Source organism: Symphalangus syndactylus, chromosome 6 (assembly GCF_028878055.3).
Source record: "Symphalangus syndactylus isolate Jambi chromosome 6, NHGRI_mSymSyn1-v2.1_pri, whole genome shotgun sequence".
Lineage (NCBI taxonomy): Eukaryota > Metazoa > Chordata > Mammalia > Primates > Hylobatidae > Symphalangus > Symphalangus syndactylus.
Window position 1 is genome coordinate 22709846 of NC_072428.2, and position 17133 is coordinate 22726978.

At 44.2% G+C, this 17133-nt stretch overlaps 1 protein-coding gene across 15 annotated transcripts in view; it reads right to left on the reverse strand.

Annotated features, from left to right (window-relative positions):
* The window catches only part of KIAA1549L (KIAA1549 like), a 315005-nt gene that overhangs the window by 94092 nt on the left and 203780 nt on the right, over positions 1 to 17133 (reverse strand). For all 15 annotated transcript variants that reach the window (XM_055281967.2, XM_055281966.2, XM_055281965.2 and 12 more), the window contains 2 exons: positions 12663 to 12834; positions 4056 to 4219 (listed from right to left, as the gene is read on the reverse strand). In XM_055281967.2, coding sequence (XP_055137942.1) covers positions 4056 to 4219; positions 12663 to 12834 — 336 coding nt within the window. The remainder of the gene's footprint in view (positions 1 to 4055; positions 4220 to 12662; positions 12835 to 17133) is intronic.

The window sequence follows — 17133 nt, forward strand, 5'->3', positions numbered from 1 at the left end:
ACAGCATGCAAAACACTGTTATCTCATCTCATCCTCCAACAAACCTGTGAGGTAAGCAAGGCAAACATCACAGCCTTCATTTCACAGATAAGAAAACAAAAGCTCAGAAAGGTTCAGTGACTTGCCCAAGATCACACAGCTAAGTGGCGCAGGACTACTACTCCCTCACTCTTCTGACTCCCAGGGTAGTGGTCTTTTAGCTTTCAACTGGAAAATTACCTGAGATTAATCAATTGCCCATTAGACACATTACTGACTCCTAACCCCAATAATAAAATATCATGAAGTAGCTATAATTACTTCAATTAGTTTTATAAAATTATCAAATCAAAATAATCTCCAATAATTTCAAAGGTGGATACACTGCCAAGACCTTTTAAGAAAAAAAGCATGGGTAACAATAAAAGCCAACTTATAGGTAGTATTATGTACTAGACATATCTCAAAGCGATGTATATATATTAACTCACTTAATCCTCACCATATACGATTATTGTTATATCTCCATTTTACAGGTGGAAAAATTGAGGCACAGAGGTTAAGTAACTTTCCTGATGTTTAACTTTCCTATTGTTCCAACGACTGGGACTGTCCTTGGTGCTGAACATATAAAGTTAAATAACTGGTTCCTCACCCTCAAGGGGCTCAGTTTCAGCCTCATCTGATATCAGCTGCACAGTACTAAACACAGTACATAACTTTTCTCATTGCATCTTCACTATAGTTCAAGAAGGTAGGTATTATCATGAGTTCCCAGTTTACAGATGAAGCAACTGAGGTTTAGAGAGGTTAAGCAGCTTACCCAGGCTCACAGAGCTGGGTAAGTTATCCTATAGGTATCCTATAAATAGTATCCTACAGACAGTAGTGGGAAAGAGGAAACTGTTCTTAGGGGGTGACTGGCCTGTCCCAAGCAGATGTTCATGCAAAAGATTACAGACCCTCCAAGCTCCATCCTGCATCTGGATATGGTCCTATCCACCCTCTTCTAAGGTGGCCTATTCAGGGAAACATGATCTCTTCAATTCTATGAAGGGAAAAACTAGAAAAACGGCTGTACATCCAATGACAGAGTAAAGGGAAGTGAACTAGGAAGAATGGAGGTGACAAAAGTCATGATGCTGGCCCTCTTGCATTTATCATTTTTCACCATTCTACCTGCAGAAGCCCACCTGATAACAATGGGAATGGAGTATTCCATGGTACCTTGTCTCTGAAGAAGGGTAAGGGTATCCATACCCTGGCCTCGGCTCCCGGGAAAGCCACACTCACCTCCTCTGCTTAGCATGTTAAGTTTATTACTGAGTCTCAGGAAGGATCCCCGGGACTGCCCTCTGGCACTGTAGCCTGAATTGTAAAGATGCAGCGATGTCCCCAGGACTGTCCTCCTAGTCTATGGATTGGCCGTGAAGGCTAACTTTTTTGTTCTGCCTCGTCCTTTGACATTAATTGAATTCTGTTCACACACACAAGGTGGTGAGAAGAGATGCAGGAAGCTCTCTCCTCTCTCCAACACTGCAGTGTCCCTGGGTTGTAATGGCAGAAGAACTGCAGTAAGCAAGAGGCAGTTCCACCCTGCTGGTTTCCCACGATAAAAGGGCTTTAGGAATCAAAATATGCAGCCCAGCCTCATGGAGGGGGAAAACAACCAGCTCCACCACACACAAGTGAATTCAATCATCTCATGGCACATAAATTTGCTTGATGTTCAATGTCAGCCAGGTATCTCACAAAGCACAATGTACAGAGTAGGACACAGAAGGAGCTATGGAAAACCACAAATGCTAATCTGTCCTAGCTTCAGACAGCCTTCAAGCCAGAAGCTATGAGGAAATCATGTGTTGCCCTACTCATTTTGGCAGATTAGTACAATTTTGGTTTAATCTATAACATAAATATGCCCCTTACAATCCCAGTATGGCATGTTTTGTATTCCTGGATGTGGGTACAGTTAGATTCCGGTTATTACCATTATGTCTAAAAGGCTCATGTTGTAACTAAGCTGAGATGGAGATTGAATACACACTGTTTTTTATTTTTTGAGATGGAGTTTTGCTCTTGTTGCCCAGGCTAGAGTGCAACAGTTCAATCTTGCGGCACTGCAACCTCTGCCTCCCAGGTTCAAGCAAGTCTCCTGCCTCAGCCTCCTGAGTAGCTTGGATTACAGGTATGTGCCACCACACCCGGCTAATTTTGTAATTTTAGTAGAGATGGGGTTTCTCCATGTTGGTCAGGCTAGTCTCGAACTCCTGACCTCAGGTGATCCGCCCACCTCGGCCTCCCAAAATGCTGGGATTACAGGCGTGAGCCACAGCGCCCAGCCGAAATACACACTCTTGGAAGAGTTTCACCTTTCACTGCTTGGGCAATTCCCAGTGTACACTTCTTACCAACATCCTGCTGTGCCTGGGAAGCAGGTGCCTTTGTGTCAACTGAAACAGAACAACTCGCTTTGGCATTTGGCTCTTCAGTAGACAGTATCTAAACAAGCTGCGGCATCAAAACAGGTGTATCAGTTTAACAAACAATAAAAATCTTTTGATTTCTTTTGCTGAAGTGAGGTGTGATCATCAAGAAAGAACGAAGGCATGTGTGACCCCCGCAAGGACGATCTCCATGGCCGACATGCATTCCAATGGCTCTGGAATATGAGGGGTAGTTTGCTGTTTCATTCCTACACAGGCAGACAAAGCTCAGATCTTCAGAGCTGGAAGAGGATTCTACCTGCCAAATCTCAGTGTTCAGATAGGTGTATAATGGAGAAAATGCTCCAAGACTCGGATGTGAGCCTCAGTCACCCCTCTGCTGCTAGCATGACTTTGGACAAACCCCAAAGTCTCTCCTTCCCTTGAGTGTTTTGGCAGTAAAATGAGAATAATAAAACCTTCCCTGACTACGAGCTACCGCATAAGGCTGCTGTGAGGAACAAACGAGGTGACAGACCTCGAGGAGCCCAGCAAATTGTAAGGCATTATTTAAGTATCGGGTATGACAGTTAGCATATTTCCCTCATGGAATATCATGAAGGGAGCAATGTGACCGGAAAATCAGCCTGCAGCATGTCCTAGTCCATTTCTCTCCCAGTCACCAGAGGTGGGTGGTGCAGAGATGTGGAGGCCGCAGTGGGTGGATGAGGCTCCAGGACAGGCTTCAGGGGAGCCACTGAAAGGGGGTTCTCTGGCCACCCAGCCAAAGCCCTGCAGCTTCTCCATCATGGTGGCCTCTGAAGATGTCACTCCAACCAAGCATGTGCTCCAGAGAGCCTTGCATTAGGAGCCAAGAGACTTTGTCTAAGTCAGTTCAGGCTGTTGTAACAAAACACCACAGACTGGGTGGCCTATAAATGACAGAAGTTTGTTTCTCACAACTCTGGAGGCTGGGAAGTCCAAGATCAAGGTGCCAGGATGGTCAGGGGTGAGGGGCCTCTTCTGGGCTGCAGGCTCCCAATGTCTTGTGTCTTCACATGGAAGAGAGCTCTCTAGGGCCTTTTCTAAGGGCATTCATCTCATTCCTGGGGGTTTCACCCTCATGATCTAATCTCCTCCCAAAGGCCCTATCTCCTAATACCATCATATTGGGGGTCAGAATTTCAACATTTAAATCTGTGGACCACAACGTTCAGAACACAGCAGACCTGATTCTACCATCAGTTCTGCTACTTACCAACCATATGACCTTGAAAGAGTTACTTTTCATGGGTAAAAGGAGGGAATCTGATTACATTATCTCTAAAATCCCTTTCAGGTCTCTTTAGCTTGTAGTTTTCTATGCCTCGGTTTCGTCATCTGTAAAATAATAGTCCTTCCTCCAAAGGCAGCTGTGAGAATTAGAGAGCTGCTGTATATAAAGTGCTTGGAAGCACTGATGGCAGAATGGGCATCAGATAACCACGAACCATCAGGTCCTAAGACTAAAAGGAAGGATCTCCTTCAAAATGAGCACCTGCCCTGATGTTTCTGCAGGCTCTGGCAATGGCCTCAAAAGGCAAGTGGGAAAGGCAGGCCGAGCTCCTGCAGGCCTGTCCTCCTGCCCCCCTCCCCACCACTTCCGTATACCTTTGCTCTCTGCGGCAGGTTTATCATGGTGTCGGGCTTGAAGTCGTTCTTGTTCTTCCTGCAGAGGACAGCAGTGATGATGATGATGATGACGGTGACCACGGCAATGGGCGCCAGTACTGCAGCAATGATCCACAGGTTATTGGGCGGGTTCTTCACCACGGCTGTGGGAAAGAGCCAGCAGGAGGGACATGACAAGCAGCACTGGGAAGAGGAAAGCAACCCCCACCCCAGTCCCAAGTCCTGGACAGAAGAACGTGGGAGGTTAAGAGGGTTTGGGGTTAGAAAGCCTCCACCTCCGCAGCTATGTGACCTTGGGCAAGTGACTTAAGCTCCCTGAGTCTCAGTTTCCTCATCTGTAAAATGGGCTGTCACTTTGTAGTGTTTTTGGTGTGGTCTCTAGTAGTTGCTCAGTAAATGCTAGACTTCACTACTACTGAGAGGAAGAGGAGAAAAAGATGGATCAGTAACAATTTTTCCCAGGGGTGACATCCACAAGTCAAAAGAAAAGTGAAGCTGAGAAATGTGCAGATTAGAAATGTCTGCTGGAATCAGGAGGCAAAAGCCACAGAGAAATGACTCTCAATATTGTGGTGTAGTCACCCTGAGAGTGAGCAACGAGTAAAATGTAACATGAGCAGATGGATCTCCCCCAGAATAGCTGGCTGGGAGCTTGGAAATGCCTCGGTCTAGTCAAAAGACTCAGGCTGCTCTCAGAACCAGAGTAAAGAAGAGCAACCAAAGTGATTGGCAGCAGGAAGAATGTGCTATTAAAACAGTAGGTGCCTCGGGGTGAGGGGGCTGGGATGAATTAATTGGAAAGGGCAACAAGGTGATGGTCATGCTCTGTATCATGATAGAGAATTGGGTTACACGGGTGTATACATTTGCCAAAGCTCATCATATGATTTACTTGAGATAGGAAAAAGTATTGACAAGTTAAAAGGAGAAGTTCCTTCTCCATGGTAGGTTTGGTCTGTAGTTTAAATTAATATATTGGCAATCTGGTTTATACATCAAACTCTTGTAAGCCTGGTTAGCATGAGTTGGTCCTCCTGATCCTGCTGAACTTGGGGGCTACTAGGCAAAACTGAGGCCCAGATCCTAGAATATGAACACCCCACCAGTAAGTGCCACGTAGTGAGACCTGCCTGAGGAGCCAGCCAGTCTTCCTCTCTGATTTCAACCAAGCCCTGACATCAAGTGGTTCCTTATTAGCCAAGATCTACCTCTCATCTGGCTGCCCTTAGGCTCAGAACACTATTAGTACAGAAGAGCTTCTTCTCCACAGTTTTTATCAATCGGTGATTAATCACATTATTAACTTCTGAAAACAGCTCATTAGATAATATGTTTCTGTTGACATTAAACACTTAATTGCTCCTGCTTTTAGTAATTCAGTATTTATATGTGAGTATTCTGCCATTAACATTTTTTAAAGCTTATAGCTTCTGTGAAAAATATCAATATGCCTCTTTATCGTTATTTTATCCTGATGGAGAAAAATGTACAGTGTATCAGTGTATAACCTAAATAAATACATGCTTTTTTTTATTAGCAAGAATGTTCAGCTTTTACCCAGTTTTATTGTTTTAGTGGAGGTGCTTCTTCTTGGTGCAGTATGTAAAATCCCCTCACCTTCATTTACATAAACAGAACAGATTTTATCTTAGACACATTAATAAATTCATTTAACAGTCAAAACAAGAGTAACGTTAGGTCAACTGAAGTCATCCAAACTCAATGTCGTGTTCATTGGCATAATTACCTAAAAGTACAAAGTCATGCCTAAAGGTGAAAAGGAATGAAGGGTTATTTAAACTGCAAGAATTTCAGTAGAGGACTGATCGGAAAACCCATTTCTTGAGTGCCTACTGTGTGTTAGGCGCTGTGACAGGTCCTTTGCCTGCGTGCTTTTCTCATCCCCAATATGCTGATGAGGAAACTGAGACCCAGAGAGGTCAGACATTTCTATGAAAAGTCACTTCTCTGAAATAAACAGTTAAAGTCGGTTCCGAGTTAACACACATGAATAGAAGTGTGTGCTTATGTGCAAGCGTAAACACACACACACACGCACACACACACACATACACACACACATACACACACAGTATTCGTCAGAAGGAATGAAGTCAAAGAGTCCAAATAATCTAACACAAAATAAATTATTCTCACGTACAGCAAATGTTGAAAGGAGAAGGCATCCATTCAAGTGTTTCCAGTTTGTTTTTGTGGCCGTCACCTATGTCTCAAATATTAGAGCTCATAACTGGGGTGACTGGATACAGGCGAGAGTCCTCCCGGGGCCCAGCGGCTGGCTAGTGCTCAGTCCACATTGTTCTCCCACCAAACCCTCCTGTGGCTTCTCTTCCCAATGGGGGCCCAGCCCGTGAGGCCCTACCTGACCATGGCCGCTCTTTCATGCCTCTGACCTCACGGCTATGACTCTTCTCCCTCAATGACCTCGGTGCTGGGTGTCAGACTGTCTTCTCCCTGCCTGGAACCTGGCCCCCAGATATCCTCAGGGACCCTTGCCTCCCTCCCTTTCTTCAGGTGGTCACTCAAGGGTTACTACCTCAGTGATTCTCTTCTTGACCCCCCAACAATTTAAAATTGCAACCACTATCTTCTCAACATGCCCTAGCCCTTCCCTGCCCAACTTTTCTCCATAGCGCTAATTAGCATCAAACATGTTATTTATTTAGTTTCCTTGATCTGCCCACTCTAGAACATAAGCTCCACCAGGGCAGGGATTTTTGTCCACTTCATTCACTGCTGTATCTCCAGTGCCCAGAGCAGTGCCCTGCACATAGTAGGTGCTTAATAAATATCTGTTAAAGAAGTGAATGAGCATGAGTCCTCTTTACCAGAGGGTCAGCCTATTTCTTTAAGTGGCTTTTTATTTCTTTTCTTTTCTTTTTTTTTTTTTTTTTGAGACAGAATCTCACTGTGTCCCCCAGGCTGGTGTAATGGCACGATCTCGGCTCACTGCAACCTCCGCTTCCCAGGTTCAAGCCACTGTTGTGCCTCAGCCTCCCAAGGAGCTGGGATTACAGGCACCCACCACCATGCCCAGCTAATTTTTTTATTTTTAGTAGAGACGGGGTTTCTCCATGTTAACCAGGCTGGTCTCAAACTCCTGACCTCAGGTGATCCACCCACCTCAGCCTCCTAAAATCCTGGGATTATAGGTGTGAGCCACTGCGCCCAGCCAAGTGGCATTTTTTCAGATAAACGTCTGGCGGCCATGTAAAGTAAACCACTTCCTGCTCTGGTATACTTCTCCTTGGGGTGAATTTTCCCTATTCTGTCAGCTGGATAACAACTCTGAAGTGCCTCTCACTCCAGACCTTGCAAATGGACCAGATGCAAACCTCTAGCTGCCTAAGTCAAATGCTGCCTTGTCACCCAGAGGTGATGGGGTGAGTCACGTGGGCACTGCATGCTCCAGTCTTGGCCCTAGAATTAGTGATTTAGAAGGCTCTGGAACACACGGAATACAGACACTCTCCCTTCAGAGAGACAAAGTATTCAACACTGTGACTCTCTATTCAAAGTCCTGACCTCAGATGAACATTGTAGGCTGATTTTGAAACTACTGGGAGAAAATGGGATTTTAAAGATTTCTGCCCTCTTCTCCTTCATTGGCCTTATCTTCATCCTCAACTGCTCCTGGGGTGGACATATTTCCCAGAGGACATCCTCTTGCTTTCCTCTTCCATCCACTAGCTATGTTCCTTCACCAGGCACTAACATTTTCCCCAGGATTTTAACTCTAATCTCTATCTACAGAATCCTCAAAGTCTATAGCGTTACCTTGAATCTCTCTCCAGAGGTCTAGGCTTGAATTCCCAACACCTTTCTTAACCTTCATAGGATATCCTATCACACCCTTGATATCCCATCAGTGTCCCTGGTCCTGGGGACACCTGTTAAGCACATAGTAAGTGGCAGCTGAATCTCCTTTATCCGTGAGGCGAGAGGACTACAGGAGAGAAATGAAGAAGAAAGGAGATTTGAAGGTTGAGAACCCACATAATACAGAGAAGAGGGTGCAACTAATGAAGATGGAAAGGGAACTGGAGAGGAGAGGCATTGTTAGAAGGCAGAAGGTAATTTATTGTTTGAGCTGTGTGGAGTTTAAGGGGATGATGACACATATCACGGGGGTGCCAGTGGGATATTGTCGGGTGTTGCTGGGATACCGATGGAGAGATTCAGCTGCCACTTACTACGCGCTTAACGGGTGCCCCAGGACTGCACCAAGCCCTTTACAGGCAATAATTATCTCTTTTAATCTCCTACGTACTCTCTTAGGGAGGTGTTTTTTATATTACCATTTTACAGGTAGGGAAAATGAAGGTCAGAGAGGCTAATTAACTTGACTCCAAGCTCCATAACTAGAAAGTGGAAGAGCAGGGGCTGGGCCTGGGTTACCTTAATTCAAAGGCTCTTCTCTCAAGTGCTATGGTGTCTCCTAACCACATGCCTCTCTCGGCACCTAGCAGAGGCATCTGGTGAAGGGTGGTTCCTTTGCCTTCACAAGAATAGAACCAGGCAGGAACTGGAGCTAGATCTTCCAAGATGAACGAGATGCGGCACCTGCTTTTAAAGAGCTCATGAGGCTGTTATGGCCCAATGTGAGGAGGGCAATGGGAGCTCCTGGAACCAAGGCAGACAGAGGGCTGTGCCTCAGGGGCCAAGGAAGGCTTCAAGGAATAGGGAACATGCAGGATGAAAACCCCTGCGTGGCTTTAGACATGAAGGAGAGAAACGCAGGCCACATGGCTGGAAAAGCAGCCTGAGCCCAAGCCGTGCAGTCCTGAAGCCTTGCTGGGTGCACCAGCTGTGAAGACAGGAGTTTGGATTTTATTCTGTGAACGACGGGAGCCAGCAAGTATTTTTTTAAAGTGGGGTCAATGTAAGCTCAGAATCCCTGTTTGATTACAATGACTCTAATTACAATGTGGAAGGCACACTAACGGGAAGTTGAGTCACTTTGGAAGCTACTGCCGTGGTCCAAGTGGGAGAGAATGATGGGACGGAGAAAAGGAAATGGATTTGTGAGTGACTGTGGAAGGGAACTGAGAGGACCGAGTGGATTTGAAGGAGACAAAGGAGTGAGGCTGGAAGGGTCAGAGGGCGGCAGCCTTGGAGCCTGGCCAAACAGAGTTTGAATCTCGACTCTCTGAGTGACAGCTGAGCCTCTGGGCCATCCCTCACCTCCCAGACTCTCACTCCCAAAAGCTTCCATGAGTCTAACCTGATAGGATCTCTCTCTCCTGTCCTGGCTACTGACCCCATCCACTGCTCCCCATCAACTGCCACCAGCAAAGTCCCTTAGCCTCACCCGGTCCTCCTGACACTCCATTCACCTCTGCTCACCATGAAGCCAGCTCTCCTTTTCATGCCCATCCCAAGTAACTCAAGGCCTGGGGTGGCCTTGAGGAGTGAAGGAAGCGAGTCTTGGCTAAAAATGTCATTTTGAGAATAAGACTGCAGAGAGTGACCATCATAGAACTGTCACAGAACTGACAGGCCAAAGTAGCAGATGGCCAGAACACAAGTGTTAGAGAGGAAAAGATACTGAGCCAGGTGCGTTTATAAATCTCCAATGAGTGATGGGGGCCTCTTGAGGCCCTGAGGTGACTGCAGCGAGGAAGGGGAGCTTCAAAGGACCTGAGATTGAAAAACAGAAGAAGTGGTGTGGACACAGCCATGAGGATTAAGGAGAAGCGGAGCCCTGTCAATCTTCCAGCACTTTTTGGGCAGTTTGCTCTGCCATTCTCAGTGTGTATTACCACACCCCAGCTCAAATCCACCCCACACACCTCTATCTCAGCTGCCGACTTCATTTCACTACACCCAAGAGAGCAGAAACAATCGGAGACAGCGTCTGCAAGCTTCCATCACCATGTGTCCCCTGTACTCCACTTTCCCCTCATTAGAAAGGACCAGCTGTCCCTGCAGACCCCTCCACCTGTGTACCAGATCCCACTGCCTCATTCACTGACAGATTTTGCACCTACAATTCCTGCCTCTCTCTTCTGCATTGTCAGCTTCTCCCTCTCCATGATAGCATCCTCTCAATATTCAAACACACACCAATTCAAGCTTTCTAGCTTTTGTTTGGGTTCTGAATGCCTGCAATGCCATACAGCCCCTCCAGCAACTGCCCCAGAAGATTTCCTCCCACTGCTTCCCCACACCTTGTTCTCCTTCTCAGCCCATTTGGTTGCAAAACCACTCCTGCTAAGGTCACAACCTCCAATCCCCTTAATCTCTACCCTGTCGTGCCCTGCCTCTTGGGAATACAAATCGACACGTAGCTCTCTCCCTCCCGTGAGATCTGCTGTCCTTGCTTGCATTCTGAACTCCACACTCTCCTCCCATCTCCCTGGCTGCTCCTGGTCAGTGTCCTCTGCTTGCTCTCACTCTTCCCATTGTGGATTCCCCAGGGCTCAGTTTCTCCCTTTTCTCTCTAGCTAAACCCACCTGGTTATTCTCACCTATTTCCTTAGCTCTAAACGTCACCTATATGTTGATGACTCCTGAGTTTATGTCTTCTGAGATCCACATCGATGTCTAGTAGACATGTCACACCTAACAGGTCTACAACCAAACTCCCAGTTCCATTTCCCCTGTTCCCATCCCAACCCCACTTATCCTATTTGACCTGCACCTTCTGCATCTCAACAAATGGCACCACAACCAACGCTCAAGCCAGCACCTACGAGTCACCCTTGATTCCTCTGAGTCCCGCTTCCTTCCCTGGCTACATACAGAATCATTATCTTGTGTCATTGACTCTGTCCCCTGAAATATCCCGAATCTGTTCACTTCTCTGAATGTCCACTTTTAGTACCTTCAGCTCTCGCCTGGACACCTGCAGTGGTTTTCACTCCTGTCCTCTATGATTTATTCCTCACCTGGAGAGAGGGAGAAAGAGCTGAGAACAGAAAGCTCTGGAGTCCACATAAAGAGGATGCAGCAAAACAGATGAAGCAAGCTGTTGAGCAGATGAGGACGGAGCCCACAGGGAGGGAAGGGGAGAGGTGCAAAGGAAGAGAATCTTGGTTAAAAATGTCACTTTGAAAAACAAGATTGCAGAGAGTGACCATCGTCATTCCTAGACAAAGTTGTGTCTGTGAGGATGTGCCGGCAGAGGAAGACAATACGAGGTCTGGACCATCAACCTGGAAGCAAAAGTAAACTGGATGAAGACAAGAGCTGAGCAGGAGAGGAAGACCACGAGCCAGGTGTCAGGGACTTGCGCAACACAGACATGAGCTAGGAAAGCAAACCCACGGGAGATGACCTCTCCTGCCTTCCATGCTCAGTATGCTGCCAAATACTAAAATTTCTACCACCCAATCTCTCACCTTCATACCCTTTCCCCTTCCCCCACTCTCTTTGTAGCTTTTGTTCGGGTTCCCAATGCCTGGGACGCCACAGAGCCTCCTCACCAGTCCTGCCACTTCCTGTCTGCTCCCATCCTAGACACTGCTGACCCATTAAGCTTCCTAAAAATGGGCAGTTCCAATGATATTACTCCTTAGCTCAGAAATCTTCATCAGCACCCCACAGCTGATCAGAGTGTGTACTATCTCCTTCCCTGTCATTCAAGGCCTTAGTCTCCGGATCAAGACACCTTTCCACTTCCCTTAACTCCTCCACGGGTGTCGGCACTCCAGGCAATCTGAACTCATTTTTCAAGCACACTTGGTACTTTGCACCTCCATTCTTTCGCTCATGCTGCCCTCTCTTTCTGGAATATGCACACCTTCTTCTCCCTCTGCTGAAATCTTCACGTGTCAGATAGTTAAGAACACAAGCTCAAAGTCAGACAGATCTAGATTAATATCCCAGCCACCTAAGCACTTGTTCTGTGATGCCGAGCAGGTTATTTCATTTTTCTGAGCCTCAGTTTCCTTTCCTGTGGTTTAGATCTGAGTAAACACTGCCCCAATGAGAATAGAAAGTGAGAAAATCTAGGTGAAGTAACTTGCATAGCAGCTGCCACAAGGGAGGGTATTCAAAGAGACGGCTATTATTTTTAACATCCTTCCTCTGCTCACTCTTTCCAGATGCCCCTTCGAAGCAAATCCTCCCTCTGCTGACCCCCTAACACACACTGCCTTTTACAGCACTTTCCTGTGTTGTGTGCCACTGCACCTGCATTAAGTCTCCCTGCTCCTTAAGGGCAGGAGCCAGGTCTCGCCCACTTCCATACATCCTTCAGCACTAAGTGACTTCATGTAGAACTTTATAAATGTTTGTAGAATCAAATTATCTTTAATTCCCCTGGCATACAAAAATAATCTCAGCTATAGCGATTTTCATAGCTGTTCACTAGATTATGCTGAGGAAGAAGGCTGGGTAGGACTTGGGGGCAAAGTAATATCATTACCATCCTTCCAGTATCTAAAACATATCCCTTATTGCTTGAAACAACACAGAAACATAGCTGATTGATTTAAGAACCTTCCAGAATACAAATATGTTTAGCTCTGAGACCATTAACATGATTTTGGGGAATCATTTTGATTTTCAGTAAACATTTAATGGCATTAAAAAGACTGAATAAAAAAACCATTCCCTTACGGTCAGCTTGCAGAAGGACAACATGATGCAGGGTCAAGGCCATCCTTTGGGAATCAATGGTGCTCAGGATCTTGGCAGCTGCGGTCCCCAGCAAAGGCTTCCCGTTGTACAGGGTATAGTAAGTCAGCTCCGCTGGGTCCTTCGGGCCTGGGACACGCTGCATCTTCACCATCTTTTGGAAAAAGAGAGGCCGAGTGTTTGCAGGGCATTTTGCATGGACCCTGCAATCACCCAGGTGATCAGCAGATGTTCCTCTCCCGACTGCTGAAGCCTTCTATGGCTAGACGCCAACCTCTGCATACCTCCCTATATCCAGCCTCTCAAGAAGCCTGCTCTCGCTGGAGCAGGAGACTGGGAGGAGAAAAAAGGTTTGAAAAACGTGAACATCTGGAAAGAACAGTTTGCAGTTGGAGAAGAAAACACAGGATAGTGATGTCTCCCAGCATCCACAGAACTCTGGCCTCATTTGAAAATAGGCCTCTGCATTTAATTCAGGGCATGTTAGGTTATTCTCAAACAGGACTGTTAAATTCAAATGTCTGTAATTGCCAGAGAGGGAGAAAAATTAACTTATATGTCTGCAATTCAAAAGATCTCTGATAAAAACACTACTTGGAAACCCAATGTTCTTTTTCTGAAACAATGGTTTTGCTTTTTTTTACTCTAAAAGTTATACATATTCACTATAGGAAAATTTGAAAATACGGAAAAACATCAAGAAATAAAATAAAAACAATCTGTAATCCTTCTTTCACAAGCTAATTACTGTTGCCATTATAGAGTATTTGCTTCCATTCTTTGTTTTTGCCCACACAACCCTTTTGCTTATTAGTTTACAAAATTATTTATCATAGTCTATAGACAATATCTTGCAATTTTTACTTGCATCTTTAAAGGACCTTAAATATAACAAAAGCATAAACGTTTATTTTTACATGGCATTCTGATGCATACCTCATAAACTTATTTAAATAATCCTTTATTATTAAACATTTAGATCGTTACTAATTTTTTACTACTGTAATTAACAATTGATAATCACAAATACTAAAACTTCAGTTTTAATACCTACATCGTGTTCTACCGTATGCATGCCTGGTAAATCAAACTAACCCTTGATTATTGAACATTTGGTTATCAACTTTTTCAGTTATAATTAACAAATCATAAATAGTATAGTATTTTCCAAAGTTTATATTACAGATTATGAGTTTTACAGGATATTAAAAGATAGTACAAAAATGTTTATAGCAACATTGTTTATAACAGTAAAAAGACTAAAAATTCAAATGTTGTTAATAATAGGTTGGATAATGAGCTATTGTATATTCACATGATGAAATACTACAGTGTAGTGGTGAAAATGAATGAATTATGGCTATTCGTATCATTGTGGATGAATACAAAAGCCTGATTTTGAGCAAAAGGAACAAATCACAAAATATAAAGTTAAAAATTAAGCAAAACTACATAATATACTATTTAGAGATACAGGCTTGGATGGTAAAATCTATACAAAAAATATGGGAATGATTTAATACAAAATTCAGATTCACTCTAAACTCTGAAGAGGGAAGAAGGGAGTACAATCAGAGAAGACATATAAAAGCCTTTTGGGATAAGGTAAGGGTAATGTTCTTACCCTTCAGGTTGTGGATTCTTTTTATTAGTGTCCTTTAAACTCTGCATCTTTCTTATACTGTTTTGTGTATATGCTATACATAACAATTAAAAAATAGATATTATTACAACCCAATAGAAAATGAGCAAAAGAGCTGACCAGACACTTCACAAAGGAAGAAGTCTGAATAACCAATAAGCACCTAAAAATGCTCAATGGGGAAATTCAAATTGAAACCACAAGAGACCACTCTATACTCACCAGAATGGCTAAAGTAAGAACTGATAACACCAAGTGTTGATGAAGAAGTGAAGCAACTGGAACACCTGTCTGTTTAGTGGGCGTGCAAATGGTGCAACCACTTCGGAGAAAGGTCTGGCAGTTTCCTATAGAACTAATGTACACCAACCCTATGAATCAGTAATTCCAGCCTATATACCTAAGATGACTGAAAGCCATGTGGTCACCAAAGGACTTGTGGAAGAATGTTCACAGCAGCCTTGTTTAATAGCTACAAACTGGAAAAGCCTAGGTGTACATCAACAGAAGAATGGATAAACAAACTGTAATATATTCATACAAGAGATTATTATTCAGCAAAAAAAATTTGAATAAACTACTGAATAACACAACAACACGGATGAATGTCAAAACACTACACTGTGTCAAAAAAGCTTTATACAAAAGGGTATGTACTGTAGGATTCCATTTATATGAAATGCTAGAATGTCAAAATCAATCTATGATTTAGAAGTATATGAAAATATATGTTAAGAAAACCTTATGGAAGTGTTTGGAAATTATATATGTAATCAAATATAAAATAGTAACAGTATAATGTCAATTGTAGAACCCAGATAGTGACACGGGTGTTGACTATCATTTTATCAACTCTTCTACAAGTTTGAAAATGTTGGCCAGGCACAGGGGCTCATGTCTGTAATCCCAGCACTTTCGGAGGCCAAGGTGGGTGGATCACTTGAGGTCAGGAGTTCGAGACCACCCTGACTAACATAGCAAAACCCCGTGTCTACTAAAAATACAAAAATTAGCCAGGCATGGTGGCACACACCTGTACTCCCAGCTACTCGGGAGGCTGAGGCAGGAGAATCGCTTGAACCTGGGAGGTGGAGGTTGCAGTGAGCTGAGCTCACACCACTGCACTCCAGCCTGGGTGACAGAGTGAGACTTTATCTCAAAAAAAAAAAAAAAAGTTCATAATAAAATGTTGGGAATATATAGATATTACTTAAAAACAAGGGCTTTTTGACATTTAAACTTGGAAACCAGTATGTTGAAGAAAATTAAGGAGATGTCTTTACTTCAGGTCTTTTTAGATCTTTGGTATGCAAATAGGCTTTGGGACTCTTCAAGAAGGGGCTTTAGGATGCAGCCTTGCCCAAACCGATTTGGCCAGAGAGCCCCTTTTCAAAAGAACACTTGATAAGATCATGATATAGTATGAATACATGTCCTCTCCAAATCTCATGTTGAATTGTGTAATCCCAGTGTTAGAGGTGGGTCCCGGTGGGAGGTATTTGGGTCATGGCTTGGTGCTGTCCTCGCAGTAGTGAATGAGTTCTTGTGAGATCTGGTTGTTTAATGTGCGTGGAGCCTCCCCCCACCCTCTTTCTTGCCTCTACTCCTGCCATGTGAGACCTGCTCCCCCTTCATCTTCTGCCATGCTCGAAGCTTCCTTAGGCCTTTCCAGAAGCAGATGCTAACACTATGCTTCCTGCACAGCCTGCAGAACCATGAGCCATTTAAACCTCTTTTCTTATGAAGTACTCAGTCTCAGATATTTCTTTATAGCAATGCAAGAACGGCCTAATCACTTTCTAGACACTCTCTGGAAAACACTATTCTCACTCTTTCGTCTTTGTGTTCACCCGTGTGTCCTTGTCCTCAACATGAATTTCTTTTCTTTTCTCTTTTGAGACAGTCTCGCTCTGTCACCACAGAGTCTCGCTCTGTCACCAGGCTGGAGTGCAGTGGCGCGATCTCGGCTAACTGCAACCTCCACCTGCTGGGTTCAAGCAATTCTCCTGCTTCAGCCTCCCGAGTACAGCTGGGAGTACAGGCATGCACCACCACGCCCAGTTAATTTTTGTATTTTTAGTAGAGACGGAGTTTTGCCATGTTGGCCAGAATGGTCTCCATCTCTTGACCTCTTGATCCACCCACCTTGGCCTCCCAAAGTGCTGGGATTACAGGCGTGAGGCACTATGCCTGGCCGAGATGAATTTCTAGGAGTCACTTTGTGATCATCGAAGAGTTTCTTGTCTAAATTCCTCACTTTCCCTCCAGAAAAATCATACCCAGTTGCTCTGTTTGAAAGTGCCCTTTTCGCTCCACACTCATCAATACTGGATCGTAGTATTTTACTAATCTTTGGTAGGTAAAAATGGCATCTTGTGGTAGTTAAAACTTGCCTTACTTCGGTTACAAATTAAGTCAAATATTTAAAAATTTTTAGTGGTCATACATTTTCTCTTAGGCCTCAATTTTTCAAATATGTCAACTGAAGAAATATCTTTAGATTCTAGACAGTTAAATCTCCATATTCATGAAGGTAGCACATCTTTTAAAATGATCTAAGCCCAGAAGAAAGGCCTCAGGGTAGAAGGATATTGTAACCCACGCAGACTGAATTTTCTGGGGGAAACTGGGCCATGTTATTCCTTTCCCTAGTGGGAAAGGAGGTGGGGAAAGTGTTAGTAGAATCCGGTAGAAGCTGAATGACCATTCAAATATCTAATAGTTTCTCTCAATTTCAACTTACTAGCAAATTCCTCCTGCTAAGATTTCTTTAAGGGTATGTTACAAGGTGATCTACACCCTCTGTAAATC